General features: G+C 39.3%; 1 protein-coding gene across 3 annotated transcripts in view; it reads right to left on the bottom strand.

The window, feature by feature from the left end:
* KIZ (kizuna centrosomal protein) overlaps nucleotides 1-17,543 on the bottom strand; it is a 113,759-nt gene that overhangs the window by 65,503 nt on the left and 30,713 nt on the right. For all 3 annotated transcript variants that reach the window (XM_082857721.1, XM_082857723.1, XM_082857722.1), the window contains 2 exons: nucleotides 4,800-5,445; nucleotides 4,109-4,424 (listed from right to left, as the gene is read on the bottom strand). In XM_082857721.1, the coding sequence (XP_082713847.1) occupies nucleotides 4,109-4,424; nucleotides 4,800-5,445 (962 nt within the window). The remainder of the gene's footprint in view (nucleotides 1-4,108; nucleotides 4,425-4,799; nucleotides 5,446-17,543) is intronic.

The raw sequence follows: 17,543 nt of genomic DNA, 5'->3' as shown, positions 1-17,543 counted from the left end.
TTAATACAGATATGCACACCCACTTTTCTAGGTCCCTACCTGTCTACCCCCTTCCATCCCTGCTCACCTGCATGGGGCCCTGTGTGAAAAGGCACCTGCTCAGATGGTCAGGGTACAGGGAAGGGAAAGCACAGGTTATTCTGGCTGCTGGGCTGCTCACTCCGACCCCCTGTCATCATGTGCTCCCACACTGGACCCTGAACACATCTGATTCAGCCTGTTATGTGTAGCGACTTCCACCCATACAATCCTTGCAAAGTTATAATCCTTGATTCCAGTTCAACTGTATTAATTTCCTATTGCTACATAACAAATTACCACAAATTTAGCATGTAACACAAATTTATCTCACAGTTCCCAGGGGTCTGGGGTCTGGGTATGGGTTAGTGGGGTCTCCACTCAGTGTCACGAGGCTGAAATCAAGGTGTCGGCTGGGATGCAATCTCATCTAAGACTCAGGGTCCTCTTCCGGGTTCACTGGTATCTGGCAGAGTTCAGTTCCTTATGACGGAAGGACTGAGGTCCTCAGCTCCCAGATGCTGCACACCACTTCTTGCCACGTGGCCTCCACAAGATGGCAGGTAAACAGGAGAATATCTCAGCTGCTTTGAATCTCTGAGCCCGTTCTTTTTAAAGCCTGATCCACTTATATCAGGTCCAATCTGGATAAGTCCTTTTGATTATCTGCAAAATTCTTCATCTCTGTCATATGACATCCTAATCACGGCAGGCAGCTCCACCACCCTCACTGTCCTGCCCACACTCAAGGCAAGGGGATCATACAGGTGTACACCAGGGGCAGGAATTTCGGGGGCCATCTCAGAATTCTGGCTACCTCATGGGTAAGTCATCCTGATGAAACTAACATCAGATTAATTCTCCTAAATCAAGTGATTCACCATACTACCCCCTTCTCTCAAAATAGCCTTCAACAATTCTGCAAAACATAGAGATAACTCTAAATACATTAACTGGATACTCAAGGCCTTTCTCAACCATGTCCCAGGAGACATTTCAAACCTCCACTCTGACAACCCCTCATGGATAAGCCTTCAGCCACACCCTCTGCCTGCCCCCTTCCCCCTTGTGTTCTCTGTACCTGCGTTCCTGGTTGCACTCTTCCTTCAGACCTAATCCACTCCTTTCCCTCCTCCTCCTTATTCAAACCTGTACATCCTTTAAGATGCTGCATCAACACCTGTATAAAACCTTTCCTGACCCTTTGGACTCACATCAAGCTTATCTTTATTTGAATTTGTCCTAAAGTACAGTGGTGGGTTACAAAAAATGACGATAAACTTCTCATCCCTGGATACACATCCTTTGCAACGCAACTCTGCCACTCCTCATCAAGAGATGGGCTGTCTTTATCTACCTTCTGACACTGTGCTGGGCCCTGTGAATGTTTTTAGCCAATGGGACATTAGCAAACATGATGCAAGCAGACACTTAAGAAGCATCTGTGCGCTGGCCCTGCCCTCTTGCTGTCTTGGGAACTCTGCTACCTCTACCAGGTGACTGAGGCTGGACTAATCTCCCAGATGAGGGACAAGTGGCCAAGTTATCCCTGTGGCCCCAACTGACACCGGGCCAACCACCTGTCACATGACAAATAATAAATGTCTGGTGTTTTAAGTCATGGGGCTTTGTACCGACATTTGTAGCAAACTACTCACTCCTTAAGAAAATAAAAGATTCAAGGGCCTCCTTTTCAACATTTCTTTTGTGCAGCTTCATTGTAGTAAGTGTTCTTCTGAGAAGAGTTAATTGCAGCTTGCAGTGGAGGGTCAGCTCACATACATGAATCACATGCTCAACATCTGGAGGTAGCCATGGGAGCAGGCCATGAAGCTTCTCAAAGTCACTTGGCTTTTAAAGTTGGAAGCAACCCCAGTGTCCATCAACAGATGAGTGGATAAATAAAATGTGGTTTATCCATACATTGGACTATGATTCAGCCATAAAAATAAATGAAGTTCTGAAACATGCCACAACATGGACACACTGGGGAACCAAAATATTCGTGTGACTTGCCTTCTCATGAGACTCGTTTTATTGTGTCCTGGAACCAGACTGCAGTATCTCCCAGGTGTGTCTGAAGTCATCATCATCACTCTCATCAAATCAGAGGTTCCAGTTTCCTGTTCAAATCCTTCTGTGTGTCTTCCTTTGTCCCACCTCTTCACCTCTGTTAACTAAAATCCCTTCTAGTAATTTCTCTCCAGGCCCTCAACAGATCCTAAAGTAAACTGAGAACCTCTGAGGTCAGAGCGGTACTCTGTAAGTATGAAGTCACAGGCTCAGGTTAATAATCAACCCTCTGAGCAAAGAAGAAGAGCAAATCCTAGAGAAGAAAGAAGAGAATGCAGGCCCCTCAAGAGCAGTGGGGAGTCGGCAAGCTAGCCAGCACCATTTAAAACCAGCATCGATCTATGCCTGGGGAGGACTTTCACCACAGAAAGTCAACAGACTCAAATTCGGTAACACGGACACAGAAAACCACCACTGCTGACTGACCTTTCATTCTGGGGGCATTCTATTAAAACAAACTTTCAAAAATTCCCCAAATGCCCCTATTTTCCAACAACTTTTGGAAAACTATATCCCAACATTTCAAGGAGCTTGGTTTTAGGGTCACAGGAAACAGTCATTCACATAGGAGAATAGGACATAGAAGGTTCTTAATTCTATACACACTCAACTTTTTTCATCTCAGAAAAGGACTGAGTCCTGGGTAAGTACACTAGTCCTCCAGTTAGCCTACCAAAATACTAACTTGTCCAATGAACTTGGCCAATGAACTATAAAAAGAAGCCTGCAAATACAAACCTAAAATAGAAACATTCTGTTTTTAGTAATAAAGTTTCTAATGATGTATTAATAGTATGTAATACCCGTATTTCCTCGATGAGAGAGAAGTATTATTACTAGAAAAACCCATCTGGCTTGCCTCTGCAATAAAGCCAGTCTCCCAAGGACAAGAACCATGTTGGTTCTTCCATCCACAGCGCAAATACTTTGTACTTGGATGCTCTTAATAAGTATGTCTTGAACATCAGTTTGGAGGCAATCAGACTATAAATTAAACTTTTCACCGTAAGTAGGTAATGAGTGGTAAGAGGCAATATATTAAAAGGTTCAATGGTGCTTTAAAGAGAACATGAACCTATGCATACAAGAACACCCGCCTGGCTTTTCACTGTTGCTGGGACTGTTGGAAAGAGAGAGACGGATGGTATCATAGTGTAACAACATTCTGGGGGTGGGGTGGGGTCGGCGAGGCTGTGTGGAGGGTCTGCCCCCATGGCCTATGTGCCACTCCTATGCCCCTGGCCTTGGTATCCTCATTTTAAACAGCGAGCTCTACCTCGGATTGTGTACTTAAGTTCCTTGTATCCCTAAGAGATTTGATGCTATTTGTGCTACTTTTATTGCAGAATTGGTTCTCAACGGTTTCCATGTTTTCTACAATTCCACTATCTCCGATCAACAGTAAAAAAATCATATATGAGCTTTTATGACTTGGATATTATAAGTGTTCAAAATATATAACACCGATGTTCCTATTTACCCTTAAAGACTCCAATGTCCTCACTTTTACATTCAGAAAATGAAAGCTGCCTTAGATATATAATTACAAAAACTTATTAATGCATATTTAATTGTATGATGAAAATGACACTCTGGCAAGGGATAGAAGGATTAAGCAAATTAATTAGATACAAAGTTCTTAGTCTCAAAAGCTGAATTCCTAGGAAGTTTAAGTGTTTGTCACCTGTGTTATTACAACTCCAAAATGACTGATTTTCCAAAAGGATGGTGGGTAGGGGGTGGGGGGAATGACTTATGAATTAACCAGGGATTCTTTAGATATAATTATAAACTGCCAATCACCATGATTTCAATGATATTCAGGCTTTTAAAGCTATTTCATAAAAAAAAAAAAGAAAAGAAGAAAAGAAATTAGTCCTTATCTAAAAGACTATTTATGAGACTTAAGGAACTTATACATTCATGGCTGAGTGTTCAATAATATACTCCCAGTGGAATGGTCTCTAAAAATGTCTATAACTAAAAACAGAACAATGAAAAAAATTGAATGGCTTACTCTCTTGTTGGCGAGTTAGTGGAGGATTCCTTTTTTGAATCTGGAGAGCTTAGGGTTTGCAAAATACAATTATGTTTTTCAGTGGATGGGGCATCTCTTTCTTGCTTGGAGTGAATTAAATTTAAGGCCTCTATTCCATCTTCTTCCTCCACCGTGTCACCTGGATTTGGCTGTGGTTCTGGACTCCTTAAAATCAGATCCTCTTCACTTACAGAAACTGTGAGGTCACTGCTGCTGCTCTCACTCTCCTCCTCCTGCTCTTCCCACATTTTTCTGCAGGGCTCCTGTGCCTCTGGGTCCCGGCGAGGAGGATGATCTGTAACGGGGACATGAACAGATTACTGATCACTGACTTCAGGAGGCAGCAGGGGTGAGACGTCCTACCTCCCAGAGCAGAGCTGCTCATCTGTTAGAGATGTGTACAAACAATCCACAGCGAACTACAGTATTTTAAGACCCATGAAAAATATTTTTAAAAATCACAGTGGGTTTAAAAATCAGAGAATTTGCTCGCAAAAATATTTCCATGTACATAGTTAACTCATTAGAATGGAATTTGTTAGCAAAGTCACTACTTTGTTTTTTGACAGATACAATTAGACAGTATTTTGTATTCTTACATAAGACCATCACCACCCAAAAAACTAAATACCAACAAAAATCAGCAAACCATTTCAGCCTCTCACCCCACCTGAGGAAGCTTCCCAGGCAGGATGCTTCTCTTGAGAACACTCGATTTCAGATGCACTGTATTCTGAGCCTGACGGCAGAGAGACTGGCGGTCTGGCTCTTTCTTCCTCGATTTCAATATGCTCCCGTGTCAGTATTTCTCCCTCTGATCCCTCTGATCTGCTGGAACTGTCACACTTTAAATCAGTGGTTCTGTTCTCTGGACTTAATCTCTCCTGTAATGGGGAATGGAGTTCGGCAGACTTTCTGCCTTCAGATAAATTACTCTTGCCCTGACGTGCGTTGCTTCCTATCTCCAAGCAATGAGTTTGTTCCTCCTCAGACAACGCGCTGGCTGTGACTGGCGTTTTCTCACCCATCTGAAGAGATGTCTTTCCATCTATTCTGTCAGACTTATTTAAGCACTGTGTGTCACTATGAATTTGTACTACATAGCTGTCTGTCACATTACTGCTCCGGGCTGTCTGTTGGTGTGAATGTGGGTCAGGAATTGAAAAGTTCTTTGTGGGTAGGGGAGATTTCTGCTCTGTACTGAAATCTCCAACGCCTGAGATGGCTGACACTTGGCGGCTCATAAAGATTGTTGCTGGTTGATACAATCCTCTTGACGCGGCGGTCCCTGAGTTAATTTCTGCCGGCATTACAACCTGCACCACCAAAAGACATGAAAGTTAAACAGGTTGTGTATGAACAATGAGGTTATTTAGGTTGTTTTCAGAAATGAAATTAGGTCAGGAAGCAGGACCAATGAAAGCAACACCTACCATGTTCTATAAAACTCATGGCTTCCTACAAAATGAATGACCAAAAAACAGTACAGTCCACACTATTTAATTGTAATAACAATATTGGTTCACAAAGCAAATACGGTCAGGGAGCTATGGAATCTATATTTTTCAAAAAGAGATACATACATTGCATTGTACAGCTATGTGAATGTATTTAATGCCACTGAACTTACACTCAAACATGGTTAAAATGGTAAATTTTCTGTTACGTATATTTTACCACAATTAAAAAAATAAACTTTGAGTTCTAACCACTTTCCACAGAGAAGTGGATTTGATGAAGCTAGAGAGGTACTTGAACAAAAAAAACGGGGGCATATAAAGGACTATTGGGGGTTTCAAAACTCTATTTCTAGTAGTGTGGGTAATATTAAAAAACTTCCAATAATCACATATTCAAGACTGCATTAAAATATAATGCATATGTGCAAAATAATCTAATTTCCTGTCAAACTGAAAATAACAGCAGTTTTTTTCTGAACAACTTCAAGTAATTTTAAAGACATTTAAAGCAATTTAAATTCACTGGCATGTCTATGGGGAGTATGAGCACTGTCTCTTCTTTAAAAAGAGAGAGAGGAGGAGATGAGGGTGGGATGGGAAAGAGAAACAGAAGCAACTGGTTCAGCGGCTTGATCAAGGACACACAATGGGAAGCAGAACTGGAAATAGCAATCATAAAGCCTTGAAGAAGTTAAGTGTTTTTCTTCCAAAGGGACCAAAGCACCTCCACATACATAATAGCATTTAGTCCACAGAGCACTATAGGTTGATGGGGAGATGCATCTGCACCCCTCCTCTGCAGATGGAAAAACTGAGGCCAAAATTTTCAGAGAAAATGTCATTCACATAGCTGAAACAGAATCTAGGTCTTACTTCCCTTCAAACATACTGTCTCTTCTATTTCTAAAGATAAAACAAACAACTTTGAAGCAAAAACAAATGAAAAGGGATGTCAGAGAAATGGCGGAATAAGGACCTCTCAAAATTCTCTGCTCTGTAAAAGAAACAATAACAGTGGAAAACATCTTCAGAATAACTTTTCAGAACTCTGGAAATTAACCAAAGGCTTGCAGCAATCTGAGGAACATTTATTCAAGAAAAGTAACTGAATCTTGGTAGGAACAGCAGTACTTCACGGTGTTTTAACTTGCCCTATTCGCATTTCCCCCTCCTCCAGTCTGCGGTAACCTTGAAAATCAGCAGCCTGTAATCACAGCCTGTAAACCAGCACCCTTATAGACACTGAAAGGAGTAGAAAAGGACTGGAACTCTTTCAAAGCCCCATTCCCAGAGAACTGACATTATTTGACCTGTCTAGTAGCTCCCTGGAAGACCACCCTCACAAGACTGTCTTTATTTGACCTGACTTGGAGCTGACACAGCGTGAACAGCCTTTCCCTGGGGGTTATTTGTCAAAAATAAGCAGAGGCAAATGTTTAACATCAAGGCTGCCTAAGGCAGTGGATAACAGTTGGGCAAACAATAGGATAACTAAAATAACTTAAAAGGAAAAGTTGGTGAATGAGCTGTCCACAGGGGGCTCTGAAAAGCTCCAGCATATTCCTGGAAACCTAGACTGTGGGCATGCTCACTAAAAGTCCTGAGGGGGCGCTGGTTCTGGAAGGAGAGAGATTTGAGGCCTGTGCATGTGCACTGCAGTTTGCTGCCCGGGCTGTCCGGCGCCGGCCGTGGCGGTTCCACACCAGCACGACTTCGGTGCTGGACCCAGTTTCCCGCCACCTGACCATGCTACTGGGAGACGCCCCACCTCACTGTCACTCGGAGTTTTGTGGGGGTCAGGCGTACAAGAGGACTGAGGTTTGCTTGATACGTGGCGTGTGCGAGACTCCTGAGGACGACTCTAGAACCATGGGCCTCCGGCATCCAGGTCACTGAGATTCCTTCCACATATAAGTGACATCATATGATATCTGTCTTTGTTTGACTTACTTAATGAACTTTTAATGAACAGCATCCATGTGGCTGACAGGGTCTCGGTGCTCAGGCCGGGTGTCAGGCCTGAGCCTCTGAGGTGGGAGAGCCAAGTTTAGGACACTGGACCACCAGAGACCTCCCAGCCCCATGTAATATCAATCGGTGAGAGCTCTCCCAGAGATCTCCATCTCAACGCTAAGACCCAGCTCTACCCAACGGCCTGCAAGCTCCAGTGCTAGACACTCCATGCCAAAGAACTAGCAAGACAGGAACATAACCCCACCCATTAGCAGAGAGGCCGCCTAAAATCATAATAAGCTCACAGATCCTCCAAAACACACAACCGGATGCGGTCCTGCCCACCAGAAAGATAAGAATCAGCCTCTTCCACCAGAACACAGGCACAAGTCTCCTCCACCAGGAAGCCTACACAACCTACTGAACCAACCTTAGCCACTGGGGGCAGACACCAAACACAACAGGAACTATGAACCCGCAGCCTGAGAAAAGGAGACCCCAAACACAGTAAGTTAAGCAAAATAAGAAGACAGAGAAGTATACAGCAGATGAAGGCGCAAGGTAAAAACCGCACCAGACCAAACAAATGAAGAGGAAACAGGCAGTCTACCTGAAAAACGATTCAGAGTAAAGATAGTAAAGATGATCCAAACTCTTGGAAATACAATGGAGAAAATACAAGAAACGTTTAACAAGGACACAGAAGAAAGAAAGAGCAAACAATGATGAACAACACAATAAATGAAACTAAAAATTCTCTATAAGCAATCAACAACAGAATAACTGAGGCAGAAGAACGGATAAGTGACCTGGAAGATAAAATAGTGGCAATAACTACCACAGAGCAGAATAAAGAAAAAAGAATGAAAAGAATTGAGGACAGTCTCAGAGACCTCTGGGACAACATTACATGCACCAACATTCAACTTATAGGGGTCCCAGAAGAAGAAGAGAAAAAGAAAGGGAATGAGAAAACATTTGAAGAGATTATGGTTGAAAACTTCCCTAATATGGGAAAGGAAATAGTCAATCAAGTACAGGAAGCACAGAGAGTCCCATACAGGATAAATCCAAGGAGAAACATGCCAAGCCACATATTAATCAAACAATCAAAAATTAAATACAAAGAAAAAATATTAAAAGCAGCAAGGGAAAAGCAACAAATAACATATAAGGGAATCCCCATAAAGTTAACAGCTGATCTTTCAGCAGAAACTCTGCAAACCAGAAGGGACTGGCAGGACATATTTAAAGTGATGAAAGACAAAAACCTACAACCAAGATTACTCTACACAGCAAGGATCTCATACAGATTTGATGGAGAAATTAAAAGCTGTACAGACAAGCAAATGTTGAGAATTCAGCACCGCCAAACCAGCTTTACAACAAATGCTAAAGGAACTTCTCTAGGCAGGAAACACAAGAGAAGGAAAAGACCTACAATAACAAACCCAAAACAATTAAGAAAATGGTAACAGGCACATACATATCAATAGTTACCTTAAATGTAAATGGATTAAATGCTTCAACCAAAAGACACAGACTGGCTGAATGGATACAGAAACAAGACCCATATATATATGCTGTCTGCAAGAGACCCACTTCAGACCTAGGGCACATACAGACTGAAAGTGAGGGGATGGAAAAAGATATTCCATGCAAATAGAAATCAAAAGAAGGCTGCAGTAGCAATTCTCATATCAGACAAAATAGACTTTAAAACAAAGACTATTACAAGAGACAAAGAAGGACAGTACATAATGATTAAGGGATCGATCCAAGAAGAAGATATAACAATTGTAAATATTTATGCACCCAACACAGGAGCACCTCAATACATAAGGTAAATGCTAACAGCCATAAAAGGGGAAATAGACAGTAACGCAATAATAGTAGGGGACTTTAACACCCCACTTTCACCAATGGACAGATCATCCAAAATGAAAATAAATAAGGAAACGTAAGTTTTAAATGACACATTAAACAAGATGGACTTAACTGATATAGGACATTCCATCCCAAAACAACAGAATAGACTTTGTTTTGAAGTGCTCATGGAACATTCTCCAGGATACATCATATCTGGGGTCACAAATCAAGCCTTGGTAAATTTAAGAAAATAGAAATTGTATCAAGTATCTTTTCCGACCACAATGCTATGACTAGATATCAATTACAGGAAAAAAACTGTGAAAAAAAAGCAAACACATGGAGGCTAAACAATACACTACTAAATAACCAAGAGATCACTGAAGAAATCAAATAGGAAATCAAAAAATACCTAGAAACAAATGACAATGAAAACATGATGACCCAAAACCTATGGGATGCAGCAAAAGCAGTTCTAAGAGGGAAGTTTATAGCAATACAATCCTACCTCAAGAAACAAGAAACATCTCAAATAAACAACCTAAACTTACACCTAAAGCAGTTAGAGAGAGAAGAGCAAAAAACACCCCAAAGTTAGCAGAAGGAAAGAAATCATAAAGATCAGATCAGAAATAAAAGGAAATGAAGGAAACAAGAGCAAGGATCAACAAAGCTAAAAGCTGGTTCTCAGAGAAGATAAACAAAATTGATAAACCATTAGCCAGACTCATCAAGAAAAAAAGAGAGAAGACTCAAATCAACAGTTAGAAATGAAAAAGGAGAAGTAACAACTGACACTGCAGAAATACAAAAGATCATTGGAGATTACTATAAGCAACTATATGCCAATAAAATGGACAACCTGGAAGAAATGAACAAACTCTTAGAAAAGCACAACCTTCCGAGACTGAACCAGGAAGAAATAGAAAATACAAACACACCAATCACAAGCACTGAAATTTAAACTGTGATTAAAAATCTTCCAACAAACAGAACCCCAGGACCAGATGGCTTCACAGGCAAATTCTATCAAACATTTAGAGAAGAGCTAACACCTATCCTTCTCAAACTCTTCCAAAATATAGAAGAGGTAGGAACACTCCCAAACTCATTCTATGAGGCCACCATCTCCCTGATACCAAAACCAGACGAATATGTCACAAAAAAGGAAAACTACAGGCCAATATCACTGATGAACATAGATGCAAAAATCCTCAACAAAACACTAGCAAACAGAATCCAACAGCACATTAAAAGGATCATACACCATGATCAAGTGGGGTTTATCCCAGGAACGCAAGGATTCTTCAATATATGCAAATCAATCAATGTATATACACCATATTAACAAACTGAAGGATAAAAACTGTATGATAATCTCAGTAGATGCACAAAAAGCTTTCAACAAAATTCAACACCCATTTATGATAAAAGCTCTTGAGAAAGTAGGCATAGAGGGAACGTACCTCAATATAATAAAGGCCATATATGACAAACCCACAGCCAATATCGTTCTCAATAGTGAAAAACTGAAACCATTTTCACTAAGATCAGAAACAAGACAAGGTTGCCCACATTCACCACTATTATTCAACATAATTTTGGAAGTTTTAGCCACGGCAATCAGAGAAGAAAAAGAAATAAAAGGAATCCAAATTGGAAAAGAAAAGGAAAACTGTCACTGTTTGCAGATGACATGATACTATACATAGAGAATCCTAAAGATGCTAAGATGCTACCAGAAAACTACTAGAGCTAATCAATGAATTTGGTAAAGTAGCAGGATACAAAATTAATGCACAGAAATCTCTTGCATTCCTATACACTAATGATATCTGAAAGGAATGATATCTGAAGTATCTGAAAGAGAAATTAAGGAAATACTCCCATTTACCACTGCAACAAAAAAAATAAATACCTAGGAATAAACCTACCTAAGGAGACAAAAGACCGGTATGCACAAAACTATAAGACAGTGATGAAAGAAATTAAAGATGATACAAACAGAGAGATATACTATGTTCTTGGATTGGAAGAATCAACATTGTGAAAATGACTATATTACACAAAGCAATCTACAGATTCAAGGCAATCCCTATCAAACTACCATTTTTCACAGAAGTAGAACAAAAAATTTCACAATTTGTATGGAAACACAAAAGACCACAAATAGCCAAAGCGATCCTGAGGAAGAAAAACGGAGCTGGAGCACTCAGGTTCTCTGACTTCAGACTATACTACAAAGCTACAGTAATCAAGACAGTATGGTACTGGCACAAAAACAGAAATACAGATCAATGGAACAGGATAGAAAGCCCAGAGATACACGCACGCACATATGGTCACCTTATCTTTGATAAAGAATGCAAGAATATACAGTGGAGAAAAGACAGCCTCTTCAGTAAGTGGTGCTGGGAAAACTGGACAGCTACATGTAGAAGAATGAAATTACAACACCCTGTAATACCATACACAAAAATAAACTCAAAATGGATTAAAGCCCTAAATGCAAGGCCAGACACTATAAAACTCTTAGAGGAAAACATAGGCAGAACACTCCATGACATAAATCACAGCAAGATCCTTTCTGACCCACCTCCTAGAGAAATGGAAATAAAAACAAAAATAAACAAATGGGACCTAATGAAACTTAAAAGCTTTTGCACAGCAAAGGAAACCCTAAACAAGACGAAAAGCCAACCCTCAGAATGGGAGAAAATATTTGCAAACAAATCAACGTACAAAGGATTAATCTCCAAATTATATAAAGAGTTCATGCAGCTCAATATCAAAAAAACAAACAACCCAATCCAAAAATGGGCCAAAGACCTAAATAGACCTTTCTCCAAAGAAGATATACAGATTGCCAACCAACACATGAAAGGATGCTCAACATCACTAATCATTAGAGAAATGCAAGTCAAAACTACACTGAGGTATCACCTCACACTGGTCAGAATGGCCATGATCAAAAACAAACAATAAATGTTGGAGAAGGTGTGGAGAAAAGGGAACCCTCTTGCAGTGTTGGTGGGAACGTAAATTGATGCAGCCACTATGGAGAACAATATGGAGGTTCCTTAAGAAACTAAAAATAGAACTACCATATGACCTAGCAATCCCACTACTGGGCATATACCCTGAGAAAACCATAATTCAAAAAGAGTCATGTACCACAATGTTCATTGCAGCACTATTTACAATAGCCAGGACATGGAAGCAACCTAAATGTCCATCGACAGATGAATGGATAAAGAAGATGTGGCACATATATACAATGGAACATTACTCAGCCATAAAAAGAAACAAAATTGAGTTATTTGTAGTGAGGTGGATGGACCTAGAGACTATCATACAGAATGAAGTAAGTCAGAAAGAGAAAAACAAATACCATATGCTAACACATATATATGGAACCAAAAAAAAAAAAAAAAAAGGTTCTCATGAACCTAGGGGCAGGAGAGGAATAAAGACGCAGGTGTAGAGAATGGACTTGAGGACACGGGTAGGGGGAAGGGTAAGGTGGGACGAAGTGAGAGAGTGGCATGGACATATATACACTACCAAATGTAAAATAGATAGCTAGTGGGAAGCAGCTGCATAGCACAGGAAGATTAGCTCAGTGCCCTGTGACCACCCAGAGGGGTGGGATAGGGAGGTTGGGAGGGAGACACAAGAGGGATGGGATATATGTGTACGTATAGCTGGTTCGCTTTGTTATACAGCAGAAACTAACACAACATTGTAAAGCAATTATACTCCAATAAAGATGTTAAAAAACAAAAAAAGAAAAGTCCTGAGAAGGGCCTAAGCTGTCACCTCAGGCTTACCTTTCAAGGTAAGCTCTGGGCAAGCACTGCCATGAAGGCTAAGGTGGAGCTGGAAACTGCCTGGATGAGTGCCAAAGCCCCTTGGTAAAGACTGTGAGAATTACAGGTTTCAGGCATTTGAAGAAAGCTCTGTCTAATCATTAGCTGGTTACTAAGCTAACTGAACAGAAACTTCAGTGACCACACATGACGAAGACTACAGACTTTACACAATTCAGAAAATCACTAAGCAAGCAAACAAAACAATAAACTCTAGGAAGGGGTAAATTTGACGTTCATTTTATTATTTAAAATGTCCAAAAGTTAACAAAAAATTATGAGATGTTAAAAGAAACAAGAAGGTATGATCCATACACAGGAGGAAAAAAAGCAGTCAATAGAAACTATCCCTGAAATCCTGAGGAAAAAGAACAAAGCAGGAGACATAACCCTCCCAGGCTTCAGACAATGCTACAAAGCTACAGTAATCAAAATGGCCTGGTATTGGCACAAAAACAGACACATAGATCAATCTAACAGAATACAGAGCCTAGAAATAAACCCACACACCTAGTCAATTAATCTTCAACACAGGAGACAAGAATATACAATGGGAAAAAGCAAGTGAAGTTGGAAAAGTTGGACAGCCACATGTAAATCAATGAAGTTAGAACACACTCTCACACCATACACAAAAATAAACTCAAAACGGCTTAAAGACTTAAACATTAAGACATGACACCATAAAACTCCTAGAAGAGAACACAGGCAAAACATTCTCTGACATAAATCCTACCAATGTTTTCTTAGGTCACTCTCCCCAGGCAATAGAAATAAAAACAAAAATAAACAAATGGGACCTAATCAAACTAACAAGCTTTTGCACAGCCATAAGGAAACCATAAACAAAATGAAAAGACAACCTATGGAATGGGAGAAAATATTTGCAAATGATGAGACTGACAAGGACTTAATTTCCAAAATATACAAACAGCTCATACAACTCAACAAAAAAAACAAACAACCCAATCCAAAAATGGGCAGAAGACCTAAATAGACTTTTTTCCAAAGAAGAAATACTGATGGCCAATAGGCATATGAAAAGATGCTCAATATCACTAATTATTAGAGAAATGCAAATCAAAACTACAATGAGGTACCACCTCACACCAGTCAGAATGGCCATCATTAAAAAGTCTACAAATAACAAATGCTGGAGAGGGTGTGGAGAAAAGGGAACCCTCCTACACTGTTGGTGGGAAGGTAAGTTGGTGTAGCCACTGTGAAAAACAGTATGGAGGTTCCTCAGAAAATTAAAAATAGAATTACCATATGACCCAGCAATCCCACTCCTGGGCATATATCTAGATAAAACTATAATTCAAAATGACACATGCACCCCTGTGTTCATAGCAGCACTGTTCACAATAGCCAAGACATGGAAACCATCTAAATGTCCACTGACAGATGAATGGGTAAAGAATATGTGGTACATATATACAGTGGAATACTACTCAGCCATAAAAAACAACAAAATAATGCCATTTGCAGCAACATGGATGAACCTAGAAATTATCATACTAAGTGAAGTAAATCAGACAAAGACAAATATCACATAGTCTCACTTACATGTGAAATCTAAAATATGACACAAATGAAACTATCTATGAAACAGGAACAGACTCACAGATATAGAGAATAGACTTGTGGTTGCAAAGGCGGAGGGAAGGTGGGGGAGGGGTGGAGTGGGAGTTTGGGATTAGTAGATGCAAACTAGTATATATAGAATGGATAAACAACAAGGACCTACTTATAGCACAGGGAACTATATTCAATATCCTGTAATAAACCATACTGGAAAAGAATATAAAAAAGAATGTATATATGTATAACTGAATCAATTTGCCGTACAGCAGAAATCAACACAATATTGTAAATCAACTATACTTCAATTCTAAAAAAATTTTTAAAAATAAAAATTAAAGAAATTATCCCTGAGGAAGCCCAAATGTTGGACTTACTATACAAAGGCTTTAAATTAGCTATTTTAAACATGTTCAAAGAACTAAAGGAAATCATGTCTAAAAGAACTAAGGGAAAGTATGGGAAAAATGTCCAAACAGAGATGATTAATAAAGAGATAGAAATTATTTAAAAGACAGAACCAAACAGAAATTCTGCTGTTGAAAAGTACAGTCACCAGAATGAAAAATTCACTACAGGGGCTCAGCAGCAGATATGAACAGGTAGAAGAAGGAATCAACATACTTAAATACAGATCAATTATTATTATCTAGATTGAGGAAAAGAAAGAAAAAATAATGAGCAATGAACAGAACCTCAGAGACCTGTGGGATACCACTAAGCATACCAAGATATGCATAATGAAAGTCTCAGAAGGAGAAGAAAAAGAAAGACACTATAATTTTGAAGAAATAATAGTGAAATCTCCCCAAATATAATGAAAAACATTTACACATCCAAGAAGCTCAACGAAGTCCAAGTGTAATAAATTCAAAGAGATCCTCACCTAGACATATCATAATCAAACTACTGAAAGCCAAAAAGAGAGAATCTTGAAAGCAAAAACAGGGAAGTGACTCCTTACATGAAAAGGATCCTCAATAAGAGTAACAGGTGACTTATCATCAGAAACTGTGGAGGCCAGTAGGCAGTAAGATAACACAGTCAAAGCACTGAAAGAAAAAGACTATCAGTCAAGAATTCTATAGCCACCAAAATGTTATTTCAAAAATGAATGAGAGGAACTCCCCTGGTGGTCCAGTGGTTAAGACTATGCACTTCCACTGCCGGGGGCACTGGTCGGGCAACTAAGATCCCACAGGCAGTGCAGCACTGCCAAAAAAACAAAAAGGCGAAATTAAGGCGTTCCTCACTAAACAAAATTTGTCACAACCATACTTTCCCTATATGGAATACTACAAGGAGTCCTTCAGGCTGAAATGAAAGGACATTACACAGTAACTCAAGTCTGCATTAAGAAATAAATAGCACTAGTTAGGGTAACTACACTGGTAAATATGTATTTAACTATGTTGGTACATATAAAAGCATAAATATATTTTTCATGTAACTCTAGTCTTTTAAATCATACAGGAGAAAACAAGAAAACATTTTTAATCTTACAGTGCAGTACCTTGAAAAGTACAGTAGTACAGTACAACAGCTGGCATACAGGGGCTGGCATCGAGTGAACAGGCAAGAAGAGTTACTGACTGGAAGAGGGAGAGGAGGTGGGAGATAGTAGAGCTGAAGGATCGCCAGCAATAGGAGACGGAGGGCAAGCTGCAATTTCACTCATGCCTGACGCTGATGGAACACACGTTTGCATCTTTGAACGTTCAAAACTTGAAGGTTCGTATGTATGGAACTTACAGTATATAGAAAACAAAGAGCAAAATGGCAGACGCAAATCCTACCTTTTTAGTAATTACATTAATTTTAAATGGATTAAATACTATAATTAAAGCCAGAGACTGGCAAAATGGATTTAAAATATGATCCAACTATATGCTGTCTAATGAGACTCATTTTAGATTCAAAGACACAAACAGGTTGAAAGCATAGGGAAGGGAAAAGATATATCAAGAGAGCCTCATGGAAAAAAAAATATACTATGCAAACAGTACCGAAAGAAAGCCGAAGTGGCTATGTTAATCAGACACAATAGATTTTAAGACTCAAAACGGTAACTAGACACAGGACATTTTACAATGATAAAAGGGTCAATCTGTGAAAAAGATATAACAATTAGAAACATGTAAGTATATCTAACAACAAAGTCCTATCTGAAGCAAAACCCAACAATAATAGTTGGAGACTTAAATACTCTACATTCAATAATGGTTAAAATAACTAAATAGAAGATCAATAAGGAAACAGAGGACTTGAACCAACTATAAACCAACTAGACCTAACAGACATATAAAGAAGACTCCACCTACCAACAGTAGAATACACAGAATATATATTCTTCTTAAATGTACATGGAACATTCTACAAGATAGATCCATATGTTAGGCAATAAATCAAGTCTCAATAAATTTAAATGGATTAAAATAAAGTTCTCTGATGACAATGGAATGAAATTAGAAATCAATAAAAGAAGGAAATTTGGCAAATTCACAAATATGTAGAAATTAAATAAGAAACTCCTAAATAATTAATGGATCAAAGAAAAAATGACCAGGGAAATTAGAAAACAGTTTGAGATAAATGAAAAGGAAAACACAAGATCCTAAAGCCTATGGGAAGAAATATTTAGAAGGAAATTCAGAGCTGGAAAAGCTTATTAGAAAGAAG

The sequence above is a fragment of the Leucopleurus acutus genome (genome assembly GCF_964270905.1).
Source record: "Leucopleurus acutus genome assembly, chromosome: 16".
Classification (NCBI taxonomy): Eukaryota; Metazoa; Chordata; class Mammalia; order Artiodactyla; family Delphinidae; genus Leucopleurus; species Leucopleurus acutus.
Note: the sequence above shows the minus strand (reverse complement) of the source record. Positions and strands in the feature narration are given on the sequence as shown.